The sequence below is a fragment of the Cibotium barometz genome, chromosome 55 (assembly GCF_041138505.1).
Source record: "Cibotium barometz isolate CiBa-2024 chromosome 55, ASM4113850v1, whole genome shotgun sequence".
Lineage (NCBI taxonomy): Eukaryota > Viridiplantae > Streptophyta > Polypodiopsida > Cyatheales > Cibotiaceae > Cibotium > Cibotium barometz.
Window position 1 is genome coordinate 4404354 of NC_141100.1, and position 18853 is coordinate 4423206.

At 46.9% G+C, this 18853-nt stretch overlaps 1 protein-coding gene across 1 annotated transcript in view; it reads left to right on the top strand.

The window, feature by feature from the left end:
- Positions 1-233: 233 nt before the first annotated feature.
- Positions 234-18853, top strand: part of LOC147607271 (protein LEAD-SENSITIVE 1-like) — a 33003-nt gene continuing 14383 nt past the window's right edge. The window contains exon 1 of the mRNA XM_086790461.1: positions 234-414. Coding sequence (XP_086646587.1) covers positions 321-414 — 94 coding nt within the window. The 5' untranslated portion in view covers positions 234-320. The remainder of the gene's footprint in view (positions 415-18853) is intronic.

Consider the following 18853-nt stretch of genomic DNA (forward strand, 5'->3'; position numbering starts at 1 on the left):
GCCCATGCCACAACAACATTCTTATGCACAGTTCTTAAAGAAATAATGCTAGATCATCACACCAAATCCTTGAAGGCAACATGCTAGTTTCTAAAAAAAATAATGCCAAATCATCATTCACCGTTCAAATTGAGAGAGTAAATTTGCTTAACATTGAATTTAAAGATTCAAAATTCTTAAAATTTTAGTGGTTAATCTATGAGGTCATTGGTTTTATTTGACACTGGCATAGAGTATTCGTTTAGTTTTGAATTGAGAGGGGGAGAGAGAGAGAGAGAGAGAGAGAGAGAGATCGATCTGCCCTTAGTTTGAAGTCCGTGATGGGGATCCTCTCCAATCGCGTTTCGCGGGAGGAGCTTCAGCCCGGTGACCACGTCTACTCCTGGCGCTTCGCTTACTCGTACGCCCACCACGGTACACGCCCCCCGCGCCCACCTTTCTTCACGCATATAGTTTTCTTTGGCCGATCTTCAGAGTTTTCCTTTCAATCAGATCGATCGTCACTACAAACTTGATTTGATGGTGAAATTTTTCATGAACACAATATGATCATCCCTCCTCTCCTCTTGTGTGTGTGTGTGTGTGTGTGTGTGTGGGGCAATTGCCTGTTTACATCTAATGGAAACATGTTCAGGTCCAGCTAAAAAAAACAAAAAACCTTTCCTGGTGTGCGTGCCTGCCCCCCATCTCCCCCCCCCCCCCCCCCAACACGTGCCTATGGAACCATATTCAGGTCCAGCTTATTAAAAAAATAAAATAAAATTGCTTTTTGGGGTGTGCGTGCCTGGCCCCCACACGTGCGTACATACACACACATTCATGGAGTTGCAGTATCAGCACAATGTCTGGGTACATGACGCATGGAGTTGGGGATAAGCCATCTTCCCATGGCCCAAGTTTAACTTTGCCAAATCATTTAATATGCATTCATTAGGAGGGTGTCAGCTCGTTCCCACGTTAACCTTGGCCAAATTTTGCTTGCAAAAACCCAACTGTGCCACTTTCAACATAGGAAACTCCATGGCCAAGTGCATTTAATGAACTTGGCTAAGTTAATTGGGCTTGCAAAAGGCCGTATTTTATAGTCCCTCACTGTTGTCTAGCAAAACAGCCACCCCCCCCCTTCTCTCCACCAAAAAAAAGAAAACACACACACACACAAAACATATGCTCACAAAGCATCACAAGGATCCTTTGTAAGCACCTACCTACAAGGGTATGAACATCGCAAGTGTGCATTTTTTGGGATTTGAACCTCAACCTGTTGTGTTGCTGATGTTGTTTCCATTGTTTAATAAGAGTTAAATTAAGTGTTCTAAATATGTGTATACAGTCTTCCGATCTGTAGGCCTCCTGTAGGGAGCGGTCACACACTTCCTTTCTGGTATCAATCTTAGAATGGAACCCACAGGTATGGTTCTCCTTCATGAAGCTGGACCATAAGCTTTTGCACCCTATTGGAGTATTGTTCCACGGTCTCTTTCTCTAGTTGTTCCATCCTTCACAATTCACTGTGCAGATTATGGCTCTATGGTGGTGGTTGGACTTTGTCCACAAAGTCATCCCATGAACTTAGTCGACTGTACTGTATCCATGGTATACTCCACCTCATATTGCTTCCACCAAGTGACTGCATCATCCGTAATGTACATACAGGCGTGGAGCACCTCCCTGTAAGGAATCACCTCACACTCTCATGCACTCTCACACAATGAGCAAGAGGCACATGTACCAAGAATAGTATTACTCAGATTGGCTGATCTATGCAATAACCTCCATTGGTGAAGCCATTCCTTAAAGGGGGTGGAAAGCTACCACAGGCATCCGGCCTGGATGGTTGCTTGCTTGCTTGAGAAAGTGGCTCCCAATGAGGCGAGGCCATCAATCAGGGCTTCGTTAGCAAGGTCCTGATTTATGTCTTCTTCATAGCAAACCATTCGTTTGGCTTCTGCTGCTTCCTCCAATTTGCCGTGCTTGTGTTCTTCGTCCTCCATACAACCTTTGAAGGTTTTTTACCCTGTATTGATGGTCTTCTTCTTTAGTTCCCAACCCAAGTCAATCTGCTTCTTGTTTGCAGCTGTGTAGTGATTTGGTAGTCTTGAGTAAGAGGTATCGGGTTTAATCCCAGCTTGCTAGAGCCCATGCCTCACATGAGGGTTGTATTCCAGTGGTTGAAATACTGAAAATACAAATGACACCAGCATTGGGGCCGGAAAGGGCCGCCCCCCCCCTCAATACTTTTTGTATTTCTTGGAGTATTTATATTTGTACAAGTGTCACGGGCTTGACTGGCCAGATTTCTCCACAAGGGAGTGAAAACAACCAAATAAAACTGGTTCAAGTTGATGCAGAGGTGTTGGTTGGAGTAGCCCCAAATCACAGGCTCATTTCCACCTTCACTGGGTGGACACCTGCCTTGCACTGGTCTTCCGGGACCGTGCACCAACAGGCACGCTCGTACTAATGCAGGCCAAAGGGTACACCGCGGAGGGAACGTGGCCTGGTTCTCCCCAATGAACTTTGCTCCCAAATTCCCTGGTGAGTCTAACCTTCACTGGCTCTCAGAAGCTCTGAGAGCGCGGTTAACAACACCACATAGGGAAATATACTAGCCACACCAGGAAGAATTTCCTGAACATGGTCAGCATATACATGCCATGCTCCTGCACTACACAACTTAAAGCATTCTTTGAATTTAAATTTGCAAATTTCAGATTTATACAAATGAGAAAATTATGAGAGCACCTGGTACGGTGAGTACAATCCAGATACAACCGGTACAATTTGTAGTAGGTACAATCCAGCACATCAAGAACTTCACATGTGTGCAGGTACAATAGGTACTGTTTGTACAGTTGGACAATGAATTCAGCAGGCAGGTACAGTCAGGTACAACGGGTACATATGGGCAGCCAACAGGCACACGTGGGCAGCCAACAGTTGCAAGTGCAGCAGGTACTGGTCAGGTACACGTGGGCAGCCAACAGGCACACATGGGCAGTAAATGAGCATGAGGGTGCTGTACAGCAACAAGCAACAGGTACAGGCGTGGGCAGCCTTGCAGGCGGGTACAGTAGGCAGGTACAGGCATGGGCAGCCTTGCAGGCAGGTACAGGTGTGGGCAACTTCAGGTGGGTACAACAGGCGTGGACAGCTTTAGGTGGGTACAGTACAGACAGGTAGGGGGCAGGTACAGCAGCTCATTAGGCGGGTATAGCCGTAGCAAGGAGGTGGGTCCAGCAGCCGTAAGGAGGCGATGGCGAAAGAGAGCAGGCGATGGAGAGAGAAAGAAGCCAGCCACCAGCCACGTGGGGAACCTCCAAAAATGTTCCATGCAAAAGCCTTTATCAAAGGTTATAAAACCCTTTTTTTTTTCCCTAGAAAAGATCCTTTCATTAGTTATAAAAAAACGCCCGTAGGGCTACAAAAGATCCTCTCCTACTCACAAGAAAAACAGAGTAGAGAACAAAGCTAGGCAGCCAGGGAGACTCTCCCTAGGTGCTGAAAAGTACAAGTATCAGTACCAGGAACTGAGGGGCTATATCATACAATAGGAGGGGGGAAAAGCCAAACAAGTGGCCTGTAGTGCCAATGGGGGGAACCCCGCGTGTAGAGTATAGAAGGGGCCGCTGCGCCAGGTGGTGTGAAAGGCCTGGCGCCGCAAGATCGCCTCATCCGAGTCGCCCCGGATGCGTCATACTGTCCTCGCAAGGTGTGGATCAACTCCTGCCAAATCCCCCGAACAGTCTCTGCTGGTGGCTCCAGTCTCCCCTCAAAGGCCCTGAAACACCGGGCCCTCCAGGTGAACCAAATGGTGATGCTGCTGAGGAGTTCCCATCGTAGATCCCTCTCCTGTGTCCGGTTGGCGGACGAGAAATCCGGTGAAGGAACAAGGCGAGGCTGGCCCCTAATGAATCTGATGGCCTGGCTGTCCTGCTCCGTCTCATAGCCCATAGCAGGCCCTGACGAAGTCGACTAAGCAGCGTCACCCCACGTATAAGTACCCTTTGGAGAGAGGGGGGCCAAAATACGCAGCATCCGTAGCCAAATCTGCTGCGCCTGAGGGCAGTCCCAAAGGCAATGTCTCTGTGTCTCCATAGGGTGGCCGCATCGGACGCAGGCTGCCGGGAGACTGCTGTAGACAAGCTAGGTGCCAACTGCTGAGCCCCTGTGTGGGCGACCAGCCAATGGAAAGTCTAGATCCTGTGGGCCTGTCGACTAGCCCAGAGCCAGGCCCAAAAATCCTCCAGAAACTCCTGTGAGAGTCCTTGTAGCCGCCAGTGCCCCGTTGCAGCTGGAGAGACCATCCTCCTCGCCGTCAAAATATGCCGTCCCAACCCAACAGTATACTGAAAAAAGGTAATCTCTGTGGCCTCAAGGGGTGCATAAGGATCATGCCACTCGTACTCACCAGGGTCCCACTGGAGCCGGGCCAAGGGGCGCGCTGCATATGCCCATATGCGCCAACCCGGGAGCACATCTGCAGGGTCTGGGTCAATATGCCACTTCCGAGAAGCGGCGGCCACTACCCGTATCCTCTGAAAGGTGCACTCTGCAACCAAAGGCGACTCCACCTCCACTCTCTGAAGTCTGCCCTCATCCTGAATCTCATAGTAGAGGCATCTGCCATCCTCAGTGCAAGCTCTGACAGCAATCAGGATCTCCAACTGTGTAAAGGCTCCCATCCACCGTGGGGCCACTAGCTCGATAGGCGTGAACCACTCCTCTGTGAGTGCCTCCTGAATGTCATCCCTCATAATCAACCCCCCTCTGAAGTGACTCAGCCTCTCCACCTGGATCTCCTCTGGGAGACTGCAGAAGGCCTGCCAGTCTCCAAAGCTACGTGCTGGGCCTACCGCCAAAGGTCCCCAGGCTAGACGAGGCCGAGAACCCAGCATATGATCCTGCTCTGTGCGAACCGTTGGGCTCCAGATGAGCGGCTGTTTGGCCCGCTCCTCAACACAAGAAGGAGGTCGCTGAGAGAGCCCCGGTCTCAGCAGCTCCCAAGCTCTTAGGATGCTCAAGGCAAATCTGTCCTCCCATCCTCTACTGAGGCCTGTCCTCCTCATCTCTATGAAGATCCATCGAATCTCTGGTGCCCAAGTGCCCCCTGTTGGGGGAGCCCGAGCCTGCAGCCGCTGCAAGAGAAGCTCTTTCCAAGGCTCAGCGCTTGGAAGCAGCCCCCGAATAATAAGCTTCCCCAATAAGGCTCTATACGATCGACTGGATCTATAATGCCCAAGCCTCCCTGAGCCAGCGGAAGTGTAATAACTACCCATGCAACCTTTGCCCGGGCCGGCTGACCGTCCCGCCCAGACCAAAGAAAGTTCCTGATCAACCTTTGTACCTGGCTGATGCAAGAGCTCGAGAAGATCCAGCAAGACGTAATGTTAGAGCGGCCAGATTTGTGCCATGTTCACAAGGGGCCAGGCCAGTGTCCCATGTGAAAGGGCCAGTTTTATGGTGTCACATGGACGGGAGCCAAATCAGTGCCACTCATGTACGACTAGTGCTAAGTCACATGGACGGGAACCAGTTTCGTGTCACCCGTGTGATTTGCTTCGTGCTGTATGGACGGGAGCCTGTTGGTGCTACCCGTGTATGGCCAGGATGGTGTCTTACCTATGGGACTGTCACTCCATAGGAAGACCAGGACATTTATTTATATTTGTCGCGCCAATTTTGTGCCCGACAGGAACCTCTTGTACAAGTTTCATGAAAGGGAGATTTCGTCCCGTGTCTGCCTGTTATGTCGTGCCAGTACATTGGATGGGGACGCCTCCAGTGTACCGTGAAATGCTGTTTGCTAACTTGGTGGTGTGGCGTGTGAACAGGTGGTAAGTATTTTCATTTTGCCCTTTTTAAAAGGTAAAATCCATAAACTAGAGTAAACCTTAATTTTTATAAGGCAATGTGTTCACACACATTTAAAAGAAGGGCTGGACATTTTTCTAGTGTGGATGCCTATAAGTGTTAATTATGTATTAAGGTTTTATAACCTTTGAGCCCTTCCTGGGGGAGTTGATTCATGCTACCCAGACAGGATTCGTCAAGGAGCGTAGTATCGTTGAGAACATTTTCACCTTCTGGGAGGCGACAGCCCGAGCTAGATTTCTTGGTGAGGGCTTGGTCGTGATGCTTCTCGATTTTGAGAAGGCATACGATAGAGTCGATTGGGGTTTCTTAGAGGGCACTATGCTTTGCCTGGGCTTTGAGCCAGGTTGGATTAGAGGGGTGGCGGCTCTGTATTCCACAGCTCGCAGCCAGGTGTTGATTGCAGGAGGACGGGGCCCGAGTTTTGAGCTGACCAGATCAGTCCGTCAGGGGTGTCCCCTCGCCCCTTTTCTTTTTCTCTTCTTTGCGGAGGCTATGAGCATGTATTTGATGGCAGAAGAGGTTGGTTTGAGAGGACTCCAGCTCCCAGTCCGGGGGGAGGACCTACTCGATGCTGAGTTTGCTGACGACACGGGCTTATTTTTGCATGGCCAGGAGGCCAATCTTCTTCGGGTAGAGCAGTCGCTCTAGGTTTTTAGTGCAGCTTCAGGAGCATTGATCAATTGGCGCAAGACAGTGGCCTTTTGGATCAATAGCGCTCCCACTCCGGCATGGAGCCCGGACCTCGGTTTTAGATGGATTCCTCCTAGCACAGCAGTGCGGTATTTGGGATGCCAGATTGGACTAGATTTATCACCTGAGCAGCAGATTGCTCCGCTTCTTCTGAGCATTCGGAAGAAGCTTTTGTATTGGAGTACAGCTCGACTATCCTTGGCTGGGAGGGTGGTGGTGGCAAATCAGGTGCTGTTAGCGACCATGTGGTTGGAGTGACAGTCCCATAGAAGTGGCTCCAGAAATGGAGATGGACCAAATGGTGACATCCGTATTTCAAGCTTTGATGATATGTCTTGACTACAAATTCAGCCCCAAGAAGATAATGTTTCCATATCTTTAAGACATGAATTATAGCCAAGAGCTCTTTCTCATAGATATCGATATGAAGCTCGGCATCATGCAATCGACGGCTCGCATATGCAACTGCATGACCTTCTTGATTTAGGACGCCCCTATACAATCGCCACAAGCATCGCATTCCACTATGAATGACCTTTGCAAGTCGGGAACAATCAATATGGGTCCACATATGATAGCATTCTTGAGTTGCAAGAAGGCATGTTGCTCCTTTGGGGTCCATTTAAAAGTGGCTTTCTTCTTCGTGAGATCATGTAGAGGAGTGGCAATCATAGCAAAATGCCTTATGAAACGCCTGTAATATGAACATAACCCCAGAAAACTACGTACTTGATGTACATTTTGCAACTCTGGCCAATTCCGAATGGTTCTATCTTGGCAGGATCCATTCTTACACCATCCTTGGATACAATGTGACCCAAATAGTGTATCTCTGAAAGGAAGAACTCACTTTTCTTGGCATTAATGAAGAGTTTATGCTTCCGCAACTCTTCAAACACTGTGGCCAAATGAGTCCTATGCTCTTGCTCATTCTTGGAGAAAACCAAGATGTCATCAAGGAATACACCTGTGAATTTTCGTTGGGGTCGGAATATCCTATCCATCATACGATTGAATGTGGTTGGGGCATTGGTGAGACCAAAAGGCATCACCAAAAATTCATACAATTCAAAAGCTGTCCTGAATGCAGTTTTGTGGACATCCTGTGGCACCACTCGTATCTGGTGATAACCATTCTTCAAATCAATACGGTTGAAACAAGCTGAGTCATCAAGCTTATCGAAAATGTCATCAATACGCAAGATTGGAAATCTATTCTTGATGGTGAGCTTATTTAGAGCTCTATAATCCACACACATGCGGAATGACCCATCTTTCTATTGAACAAGAAGCACGGGAGAGCAATAAGGCGAGGAACTTGGCTGAACCAAACCTTTCTCCAAAAGCTCATTAACCTGCTTCATGATTTCTTGTTGTTGTGCAGCACTCACATGATATGTAGGTTTGTTAGGTGGAGAACTACCTGGCACAAGATCTATGCGATGATCCTCGGGCCTTTGAGGAGGTAGTTCACTTGGCAATGCATGAGCAAAACAATCTTTATATGCATGAAGAAAATTCAGCCTATCCTGAGTCAAAACATCCACATTTTGATGACTTGGTTCAATGCTATCATTAACAAAAACCAAGTACGTAGAAAGACTCTTTTTCATTGTTTTATTAATCTGGATGTGAGATATAAGTGGGATAGAATCCCCTTCCTTGCCAGCATCAATAACATGCATGCGGCCTCTATGCATAAAGGAAATCTTGTTTATCTTGTACTCTTTGTGGGACTCAAGCCTATGATGCCATGGTTTGCCAAGCAATCCATTGCATCCATTAAGTGGGGCAACCAAGAAATGCTCATGATCAAGATAACCCTGAATATGTATGCGCAACTTCCCAATAAGTGGGGTAACCTGCACCTCTTTACCAACAAAGGCAGCTTCTGCTTCAATTTGAGGCTCCATGTCCTCAACCTCAATACCCAAGGCGGCTGCCATCTGAATAGAGATGAAGTTATGTGTTGCACAATCATCAAACATAAATAGAGCGGGCTGATCCTTGATTTGACTCCATGCTTTGCATACAGGCGGTTTCCCTGCACAAAGTATGTGTTTTTTCTTCATCAAAGAACCCCATGTTGATGGGAGGTGGTAGTGTAATAGGGTTGATTGCTTTTGCAAAGAAGAGGCATGTTTGTTGTGCAGTTGTATAACCTGCAGTAGGGAGAGAAACAAAAAAAAAAAAAACGCATGTTGCTTTTCGTTGTTTTTTGGCGCATGAGAGAGAGAGCGAGAGAAGAGCTGGCGAGTCGGGTTCTGTTGACGTGGCAGGCACGTAGGTAAGTTGCAGGCGGGCGGGTGCGTCACCTGGCGGACTAGGCCTGTAGGCAGTCGGGCGGCCAAGCCTGCCAAGCCAGGCGGCTTGCGCAGCCAGCCAGGCAGTGCCTAGGCCAGGCCTACGCAGCCAACGCAGGCAGCGCCCAGGCCAATGTTGCCAATGGCCGTGCTGCCCAAGCCCATGCCGGCTGGCGCAGGCGCACATGCAGGATGGTGTGATGATTCTGGCGCCGGCAGCAGTGACGACAGCAGCGATGGCCAGCACTCCATGTTAGCAGCAAGCGCCGGCTAATCCAGGAGGTTGAGAAAAAAAAAAACACGCAAGGAAAGCATTCGTTTTAGTGCTTTCTTTTTTGTTTTTTTATTTTTTAGGGGAGTTTAAATTTTTTTCTAAAGGTTTAAAAATCCTCTCCTCTCTAAGGTTTCCAAGGCGTTTATTTATTTATTTTTAGAACAGAGAATATATATATCCACATATATATATTAAAATATATATATATATATATATATATTTATTCACCCAAAAAAAAACACACAAAAGCTAAAGCAAAAGTTAAGCATAGCTTTTCGAGATTTTTTTTTGGCTTTTGGGAAACCTTTATAAACCCCTCGCGTGGGCTTCTTGCCACACATCTCTCGAGTTCTCAAGTTCTCGAGTTTTCAAGCTCTCAAGCTCTCGAGTTCGCTCGCATTTTCATTGTGCAAAGATCGAATTTTCTCTCCACGTACCCTCTTCACGATGTCGACCCAAGAATCAGAGTTGGAGCTCCTCGTGGAACGCGAAGGCTTGCCAGCTACAGAAGGCACTGATGCCGATCTTTTTGACGAGTTTGTATCAAAATCAGATTTCCAAGAGTTCAAAGTAGCTCTCGAAGCTTCTTCGACGGAACGTCAGGCACAAATCGCAGCCCAGATGCAGGCTTTGCAGAACTCCATCGCTCTCTTGACCACTACCCTCTCTACTTTCTCGGGAATGGATACCTTGGCTTCTGCTTTAGGTCCCAATATTACTCCGGAACCGTTCAGGGGCGAGCAAAAGCAGAGAACCAAGGAGATCGTGGACACTTGGCTACATAAGTGGCAAGTTCACTTTCAGTTTCATCCATATGATGATGGAAAGAAGATCCAGTTAGGAGCAGGTTTCCTGTTCGGCAAAGCTTTGCTTTGGTGGAAGGAACTGAACCCTAAGCCAACGACTTGGGCACAATTTGAAGATATTTTCAAGAAAGAATTCCTCAAGAAAGAGGATGACTACGATGTTGTTGCCCGGGTTTCAGCTTTGACCATGACCTCGCAGCACCTCACTTATGAGGTCTACCTCCAGAAGTTTCGTGACTTGCAGATGAAGGCTACAAAGATGGATCCCACTACTCTTTTGGGGTTTTTCCTAGCTGGTTTACTCGACTCGTACCGATTACAGGTTAAAAATAACAAATGTAAAACATTGGACGAGGCCATTCATTCAGCTCGTATCTATGATGATACGATGGTCTCTTCCAAGTCGAAACCCGTTACCGAGCAGGGGAACAAGCATAAAAGAAAGTTCTCCGCACCTATGGCTAACAAGACAGAAGGCAAGTCTTCGGACCAACCTTCAAAGAATACAAGTTCGACACCAGCGAAGAAGAAATGACTCCTTAGGGCTTTAAAGCTCAAGAAGGAAGGACGTTGTTTTATCTGCGAAGAAAAAGGACACATGCGTAATGAGTGCCTAAAGCAAAAGGGTACCAAGTCAAACGCAGGACCCAAGCCAAAGGCAGCTAACCAGTTGTCTTTGACAGGTACGTCAATTATTGTACTTTCTCGCCCTAGTACTTGTTCTGATTGTCTGTTCAATTCTAAGGTATTTGGCATGCATGATCTTCTCCGAGTTTATGGAGAAGTGAATGGTCATAAAATTCACATTCTGTTAGACCCTGGCAGTTCGCATAACTTTGTTAACTACAAACTTGTGCAGAAATTGAGTCTTGATACGACACTCAGCGACCATACCTATGAGGTACGTCTACCTGCGGGAAGACAAGTTTGGGATTGCAAAGTGGAGATGCTTCCAATCCAGATTTAGGACTACAAAGATACTCTGGAATGCTATGTTATGCATCTGGAAAATGTAGACTTGTTGTTAGGGATCGAGTGGTTTAAGACTCTTGACGTCCAGATAGATTGGTCTAGTCATATTTTTTCTTTTCAGCATAGGGACACCAAGTATAGTATTTTAGGTGATTGTATTCATCCCTCTCAGGGACCTCTTGTAAATACAATTGATTTTGGAAATATAATGGATTCTTCTTTGTATACCGCTTTCCATTGTGTATTGATTCCACTTTCTTCTTTTCTCATCCCTTCCATGGATGTGAATGAATTAAGTGTGTTTGAAAGCAAAGAATTACAGAAGATACTTGATTCGTTTCAAGATGTATTTCCTAAGGAACTGCCATCGGGTTTACCACCTGAACGGGCAGTAGATCATCGTATTGATTGATCCCTGGTGCTCATCCTGTAAGTATTTCACCTTATAGGATGAGCCAAGCTGAGGAAGATGAGTTGGCTAAACAACTCGAAGATTATTTGAGAATGGGCCAGATCCGTCCAAGTAAATCACCTTGGGGTGCACCTGTGTTGCTTAGGAGAAAGAAGGGCAATACTTGGAGAATGTGTATAGATTACAAAAGATTGAACAAGCTGACTATTAAGAACTGTTATCCTCTCCCTAGATCAGATGACCTAATTGACCGGTTAGCAGGAGCGAAATATTTCACGAAGATAGATTTACGTACTGGCTATCACCAGATACGTATTCATGAAAGGCATGTCGAAAGAACCGCCTTTCGGACTAGGTATGGCCATTACGAGTTTCTCGTATTACCTTTTGGGTTAACCAATGCTCCAGTCACTTTCCAGCAAATGATGAACGATCTTTTTCGTGAACATTTGGGGAAATTTGTGGTGGTGTTCCTGGATGATATTTTGATATATAGCCGTACTCTTGAGGATCATGTCAGACAGCTCATGATTGTCTTATCTATTTTGAGACAGAATCGACTATATGCTAAATTGAGTAAATGTGAGTTCTTTATGACCGACATCATTTACTTGGGACACAAGATCACTAGAGATGGATTGAGCATTGACTATGACCGAGTTCAGAAGGTTTTGGACTGGCCTATACCGCGAACAGTGAAACAACTTCGTTCTTTTCTCGGTTTTGTTGTTTTTCTTCGGAAATCTGTACGGGAGTACTCTCAGCTCACACTACCGATGACCGACTTATTGAAAGGTCGTGGACGTAAGTCCAATCAGCCTATTACTTGGAATAACGATTTGGATATGGCCTTCAGACTTTTGAAAGATAAAGTCAAGGAAGCACCTATCTTAGCATTGCCTGATCCTAGTCGGCCTTATGTTCTTGAAACTGATGCCAGTGACTATGCTATCGGGGCTGCTTTATTTCAAGATGGTAGACCGGTTGCTTTTGAAAGTAAAAAGCTAGACGACACTCAATCTCGTTGGCCAACCCTTGAGAAGGAGCTTTATGCTGTGATTCATGCTCTCAAGGTTTGGAGACATTATTTATATGGCTCCAAGTTTGTGGTATTGACTGATCATCAGTCAATCAAGTATGTGTGTGATGCGGATGATTTGAGAGGCAGGAAAGCTCGTTGGGCAGAGTTAATGCAAGATTTTGATTTTGAGATCCGTTATCGGAAAGAGTCCATGAATAGTATTGCAGATGCGCTTAGTCGGATTAGAGAGGTGAATACTTTGTCGTTCATCGAGATTTCTACTGACTTATTTCAGTCATTGAGAGGGCTTTGCAGGACTGATAGTTATTTTGGTCCATTTTGGCAGAAGATCCAGGACGGGAGCTCATTGATTGACCAAGACTCGGTGACTGCGCAGTCTACCATTCAGGCTGCAGGAGGTCAGTGGATGATTCGGAATGGTTTACTATTCCGTAATGACAAAATTTGTGTACCACAGATCTCGGACATTAGGTCCAAGATTCTGAGGGAGTGTCACGACGCCCCTTCTGCTGGACACCCTGGGGTACACAGGACACTATCATTAGTGAAACACACTTTTTATTGGCCGAAGATGAAAGGGTATGTAGAAGATTATGTTATCAAGTGTCAGATTTGTCAGGCAAAGAAAGCTGAACGCTTTAGACAGGATGGGTTGTTGCATCCTTTGCAAATCCCAGGTAATAAATGGGAAAGTATTTCCATGGATTTTATTACCGGATTGCCAAGAACACATCAAGGCCACGATTCTATTTGGGTTGTGGTAGATCGCTTGACAAAAATGGCTAGATTTTTACCGACCCGGAAGACTATTACAGCTACGCAATTAGCTCGGCAGTTTATCGAGCAATTGTTTAGACTGTACGGGTTACCGCAGGACATAGTCAGTGATAGGGACTCTAAGTTTACGAGTGATTTTTGGAAACTTGTTTTTGAGAAGTTGGAAACAACTTTGAATTTGAGTTCCTCTGATCATCCTCAATCTGATGGCGAGACTGAAAGAGTGAATCAGATTTTGGAGGATATGCTTTGAGCATATGTATCCAAAAGACAGAGTCATGGGAGGATTATCTTCCTATATTAGAATTTGCATATAACAGTACTAAGCATACGAGTACAGGGTTTAGTCCTTTCATGCTTATGTACGGGTTTCAACCTAGATCACCTGTTATACAGTAGGATTCTCAGGACTTCAGCATGATGCAGCACGTAATTTTTTGCAAGATATGCAGGAAATGTTACAAGTTGCGAAGGAATCTATTAGAAGTGCTCAAGACCGAGACAGGTTTTATTCTAATAGACATCGTTCACCTAGAGAGTTCTCTGAAGGAACGATGGTGTATTTGCGAGTTTCGAAAGATTCCGAGACTTTACGGACAGGTAGATCTCCGAAATTATTCCCTAGATACTGTGGACCATTTCGTGTTACACGACGGATTGGTTTAGTTGCATATGAATTGGATTTGCCTTCTCATGTGAAAGTTCATCCTGTATTTCATGTCAGTAGACTTAAGGAAGTACTGGGTGGAGCAGATCAGTTAGTTACTCCTCAAGAAATTATAGATGTCTAGGACATGACATTTGTTCCGCACGAACCTGAAAAGATTCTTGGATTTCGTGAACGAAGATTGCGTCATACGCTTATCACGGAATATAAGATCAAGTGGAAGGATTGTGTTGAGGAGGACACTACATGGGAGACATTGATTGCTCTTCAGAGAGATTACCCTGGCTTTTTAGTGAGCTCAGGAGTGAGCTCTTAGAGGAAGGGGAGTATGTCATGTGCACAGTGGGTATCTACCGTGTGCTATACGCATGCAAGACTAGTTTCGAGGCTTGGGGAAGCTTGGAACTAGGCAGGCTGATTGACGAGCTGAGTTAGGGAAATACTAACGGGCGGGCACCCAAGTATGGACGGGCGGGCGGCCAAGTGTGGACGCCCGATGACCGGCCAAGAGCGTATAAAAGGGTGGCCAAGGTTAGTTATTGTATTATAGAGAGTCTCGCGAGTTTGTGAGAGCTCTATGGTCTTGGAGCCTGGATCTAGTGCAGACGTGCACTTGCTTTATGCAGCCGAGGCCGGCAGCAATCTCGAGGCCCGCGAGGGCAGCTTCGTGGCGGTATGGGACGTCGCGAGGAGGAGATTGGTCGGTACGTCAACCTAGTTAGCTCAGCTCATGGCTCGGTGGGGACAGCCAAGACTGTGGGCTCGCCCACGGCTGTCATGGTTGGGAGGTGAGTCAGGCCTGCACCCCCTTGCTTGTTTGTTTGTTTGTTTGCAGGATTCGAGTTTCGAACCAAGATCGATCACGAGGGGATCCGTGGGGATTTGACAGGAACTGCATGCACATTTGCCTTGGGTTGCTTGTCCTTATGCTTTGGTTTGCGGTTGGGGCATTGTCTAAACATATGCTCTTTGCTGTCACAAGAAAAGTATTTTCCCTCCTCTGCATATTGCTCCCTTTGCTCGAGAGTCAAGCCAAATTTGTTTTTCTTTGGCCCATGATCTTGGATGAGGTATTTTCAGCTTTACCTCCCTTCTGGACATCCCGAAAACTCTTTTTAGGTGGCTGTTCACCTTTTTGCAGGTTTGGGACAGCCTTGTCTTTGCTCTTAGAACCCCCTTGATCTTGCTTAATTTTGAGCACCAATTGCTTCATAGCAAGAGCAGAGGCTATAAGCTATTGCAGAGTGTGTTTCGGGTGCAATTCAATGCCCGAACGATAAGCTGGTTGCAATCCGGAGCGAAACTTCCTCTCTCTTTCATCCTCGGAGAGTTGCATAAATTACCTCAAGCAACACTTTCCAAAACTTATTGACATACTGCTGTACACTTTCATTATCTTTTTGCTCAAGTCTATCCCACTTTTGGGTGAGAGTTTGCTCTGCATTAGGAGGCAAGAATTGGGCATAAAATTTGTCCTTAAACTCTTTCCAAGTGCAAATGGGCTCTTTGGTAGTGTTTTCAGTGATCCACCAATGGGTAGTTGTCCACTTCAAGAACATGCTTGCATGACGAATTTTGGACTTCTCAGTGAAGTCCTCATCACTAAAAGCAATATCAAATTGGGCCACAAAAGCTAGCACCTTAGAGGCATCATACTCTCCATGAAAGGCATCAAATTTCACGGACTTGTCCCCTGCCTTGAACTCCTCCTTAGATGAAGCACCGAGGTTATTCCAAGTGTCACATGCACCCATGCACTGAGGTGCAGCGTGACACATTGGCTCATCATCATGAGTGCTATACGTGTACAGAAGTAGTACCCTGTTGTCATACGCCGTGACCCCATTGTGAGCTCTAGTCCAGGGAGATGTCAGGCACGAGCTATGTGGGTCATTCCAAGCCTTAAGTGTAAAGAGTCTGTCACTTAACCAACTTGTAGAACAGCCAAGCATATAAGTTAGCCTAGCTTAGCAAGCATTTAGAAGCATTTAGGTTTAGCAAAGGGGATTAAGGTTCCAAGCCAGCCCTTGGGGCCCAACCATGAGCCTTTGCCTTGTGGGCCACCATAGGCCACACACAGAAGGCATACAAAAGCCTTAAGATCCACTTGGCAGCCTTCTAGAGGCTTGCGATAGACATAGTCAACCAGCAGCAGCCTAGACAGGTCTGAAACCACATATGCATAAAAGAGCATTTAATGCTTATTTAACAGCAGTCGTGAGCTTTTTCACTTGGCCGACAGCAACTTCTATCCACCAACCAACATCAAAAGTATGGCCATATATAAGCAGCCCTCATCCATTGCTGAAAATCATCTCATTCTTTTTAGAATTCAATTGTCACGTGCATCCTACACTTGGATGCCACGTAGACATATCCTACAAGGTGTAGGACCTGGGGTGGAAAACTGGTCCCATGTGAGCCTAGTCTGGGACGAGTCAGCTAGGGTTCCACTCCAGTCGTCCGAGGTCAGGTGTGCATTGTCTTGCACATGCGTCCAAGGTCAGGTGTGCATTGTCCTGCACATGAAGCAGTGCCAGTCCCCGTTGTGAGTCTCCCTCTGGAATGATGTCAGTTGCTCTGTATGTTTGGTCTCTGACCACATGTCAGACGACTGTGTAGAAGTAGTATGGGCACGGGGAAGGCTATGAACCACCCCAAGGGGGCCAGGAAGGCCCCATGCTTTGCCCACCAGCCCTAGTGTGGGCTGGGCAGGATGTCGGCCAGCCTAAGGGGCCTGGCCAGGCAGCCGACAGGGCCTTTGGGCCAGCCCAGCCAGGCGGCCAGGCCAAAGGGCTGCCCAGCAGCTAGTCGGCCAGTGCCCAGGGACTGCCTAGCAGCCTGCGCAAGCCTGGACAGCAGCCCATAAGGCGGTCAGGGCAGTAGTGTGAACACGTGGACTTATTAAATGCTATTTTTGCAAGTCGTGGAGGGAAAATATAGCCAGCCGACTGGATACTTTAGGGGGTATAAATACCCAAGGCATAAATCAGTTCCTTCATTTCATATTTCATCAAGGTGTTGAAGCTAAAGCAAGGGCCAGGACAGCCAAGGAGAAGCTATCACAAGGGTGAAGGATTGAAGGTCAAGGGCAGAGGGTTCACTATTGGCAGTATGGACTTGGAGATAGATGGAAGACATGGAAGGATGTCCTGTTAGCTGTGTTAGATACAAAGGAGGATAGTCGGCTGTAGATGGTCTGTCAGTTGTACCTGATCAGAGGCGGCGGCTGCACTATAGGAGGTTGTCGGCTGCAGGCGCTACATGTAGTATGAGCTAGACCAGTCGGACAAGCATTAAAGGGATTTCATGAACTGTGGACTGGCCGACCAGTAGTCGGCCAGTTGGCCAAGTCTATAAAGAGACTATAAATAGGGATGAAGGCTGCTCATTGTAATCATTCATTCCTCTAGGGAATGGGTCCTTAGGGTCCAGCATTAGGATCAGATTTTGGGTGTTTACCACCTTTTTATGAAGGCAGCCAAGGGCTGTAGATTAGGAGTACCTTTTTGTACTATATGAATATACTGAATTTCCAGCATATATCTCTCTCTCTCTACTCTCTCTTCATGTCTGCGTTTTGCATCAGCATGTTCTCAGTGGTGTTTAGGGCTGAAAGAAGACCCCCAGAGCTTCCGCGTGTTACACACCCCTTTCGGAGTGACTCCTGTCTCTCGAAGGATGGTTGGTTTTTAGCCTCCGAAAGTCTCCTGCACACATAGTGGATGGTTAGATTGTGCTTCGGAAAGGAGGTGCATTTTCTTGCTATCGCGAGCTTCGACGACGAGAGAGACCAAGAACCTTGGGACCAAAGTACACCAGGCAGCCCAGCTAGGGCATCGGGCATGAGTGTTAAAGAGATGTTCCAATAGATGATGCGAGCAATCGCAGACGAGAGTACCAAGTTGGAAGAGCAGAAGGCGTAGATATGGGCTCTGGAAGAGCGCACCGGTTCTCTAGCGTCGCGTTTTTCGTCTCCTCCTCCATCTCCTTCCGTATCCCAGATTCCAGATCCACTATACAGGGACCCTCTCGAAGGGTCACGACCGCAGTCGAGTTCTATGCTTGAGTTGCAGATGCGTGTATTGGAGATCCGACAACGTGAAGACGAAGCCATGTGACACGTGGAACATGAGCGATACCTACAGCTTTGGATGCACGACATAACACCAGCGGCTTCCTTAAATCATTTTCCTGAGAAAATGAATTTTAGTAAGTATAATGGTAAACTCGACCCCACAACTCTTTATTCATGGTTGCATAAATTTGAAGCTTACTTTGCTGCAGTTAGAAAAAATGATACTGACAGGGTGATCTTAGCCAGTTGGTACTTGGAAGGTGAGGCTATTCCTTGGTGGACCCAGTGGGCTCATGCCCACACCAGATTAGGTATGGCAGCTTATGTTTGGGACGAATTTGTTCGTGACCTTAAGCAGCGGTTTCTACCACCCCATTACCTTGAGTGACTCGAAGACGAGTTTAGGGGAGCGTGTCAGAACGCGCAACCAGTCCTTCAGTTTGCCAATAAAATTTCAAATTTATGTTTGCAATTATGCTTATTTGATACGGACAAGAAAGGGCAATTCCCGTATGGTCTGGACACGCAAATCCAGTGGGAGGTGCATATGTTTAGGCTAGCCACCTTCGAAGACGCACTCTCGCTTGCGCGGAGTGCTGAAATGAAGCACAATGGTGGAAAGCCTGAGACTTCCCAGTCTTCTACTCCCAAGGTTACCACCTCGGGGGGAAAAAGGCCAGAACCAGACAGGGTCTTCCCCAGGACATGTGAATCATTTAATATTTTTTGCTCAGCAACCACCATGCCCACACTTGTGCTGTTCCATTTTCACAGGGCCATAACATACCCCCCTCTTGAAAAATGGCAAGCGTCCTCGATTGCATTCTGGTGATACAGCAAAATATCCATCATTCACTGCAAACCAATGGCGTAGTAGTAGTCCAAGTTGTATACCACTATGAACCATACACACCACCACATCTCATGTGACTAGTACACATATATCATAGAAGTC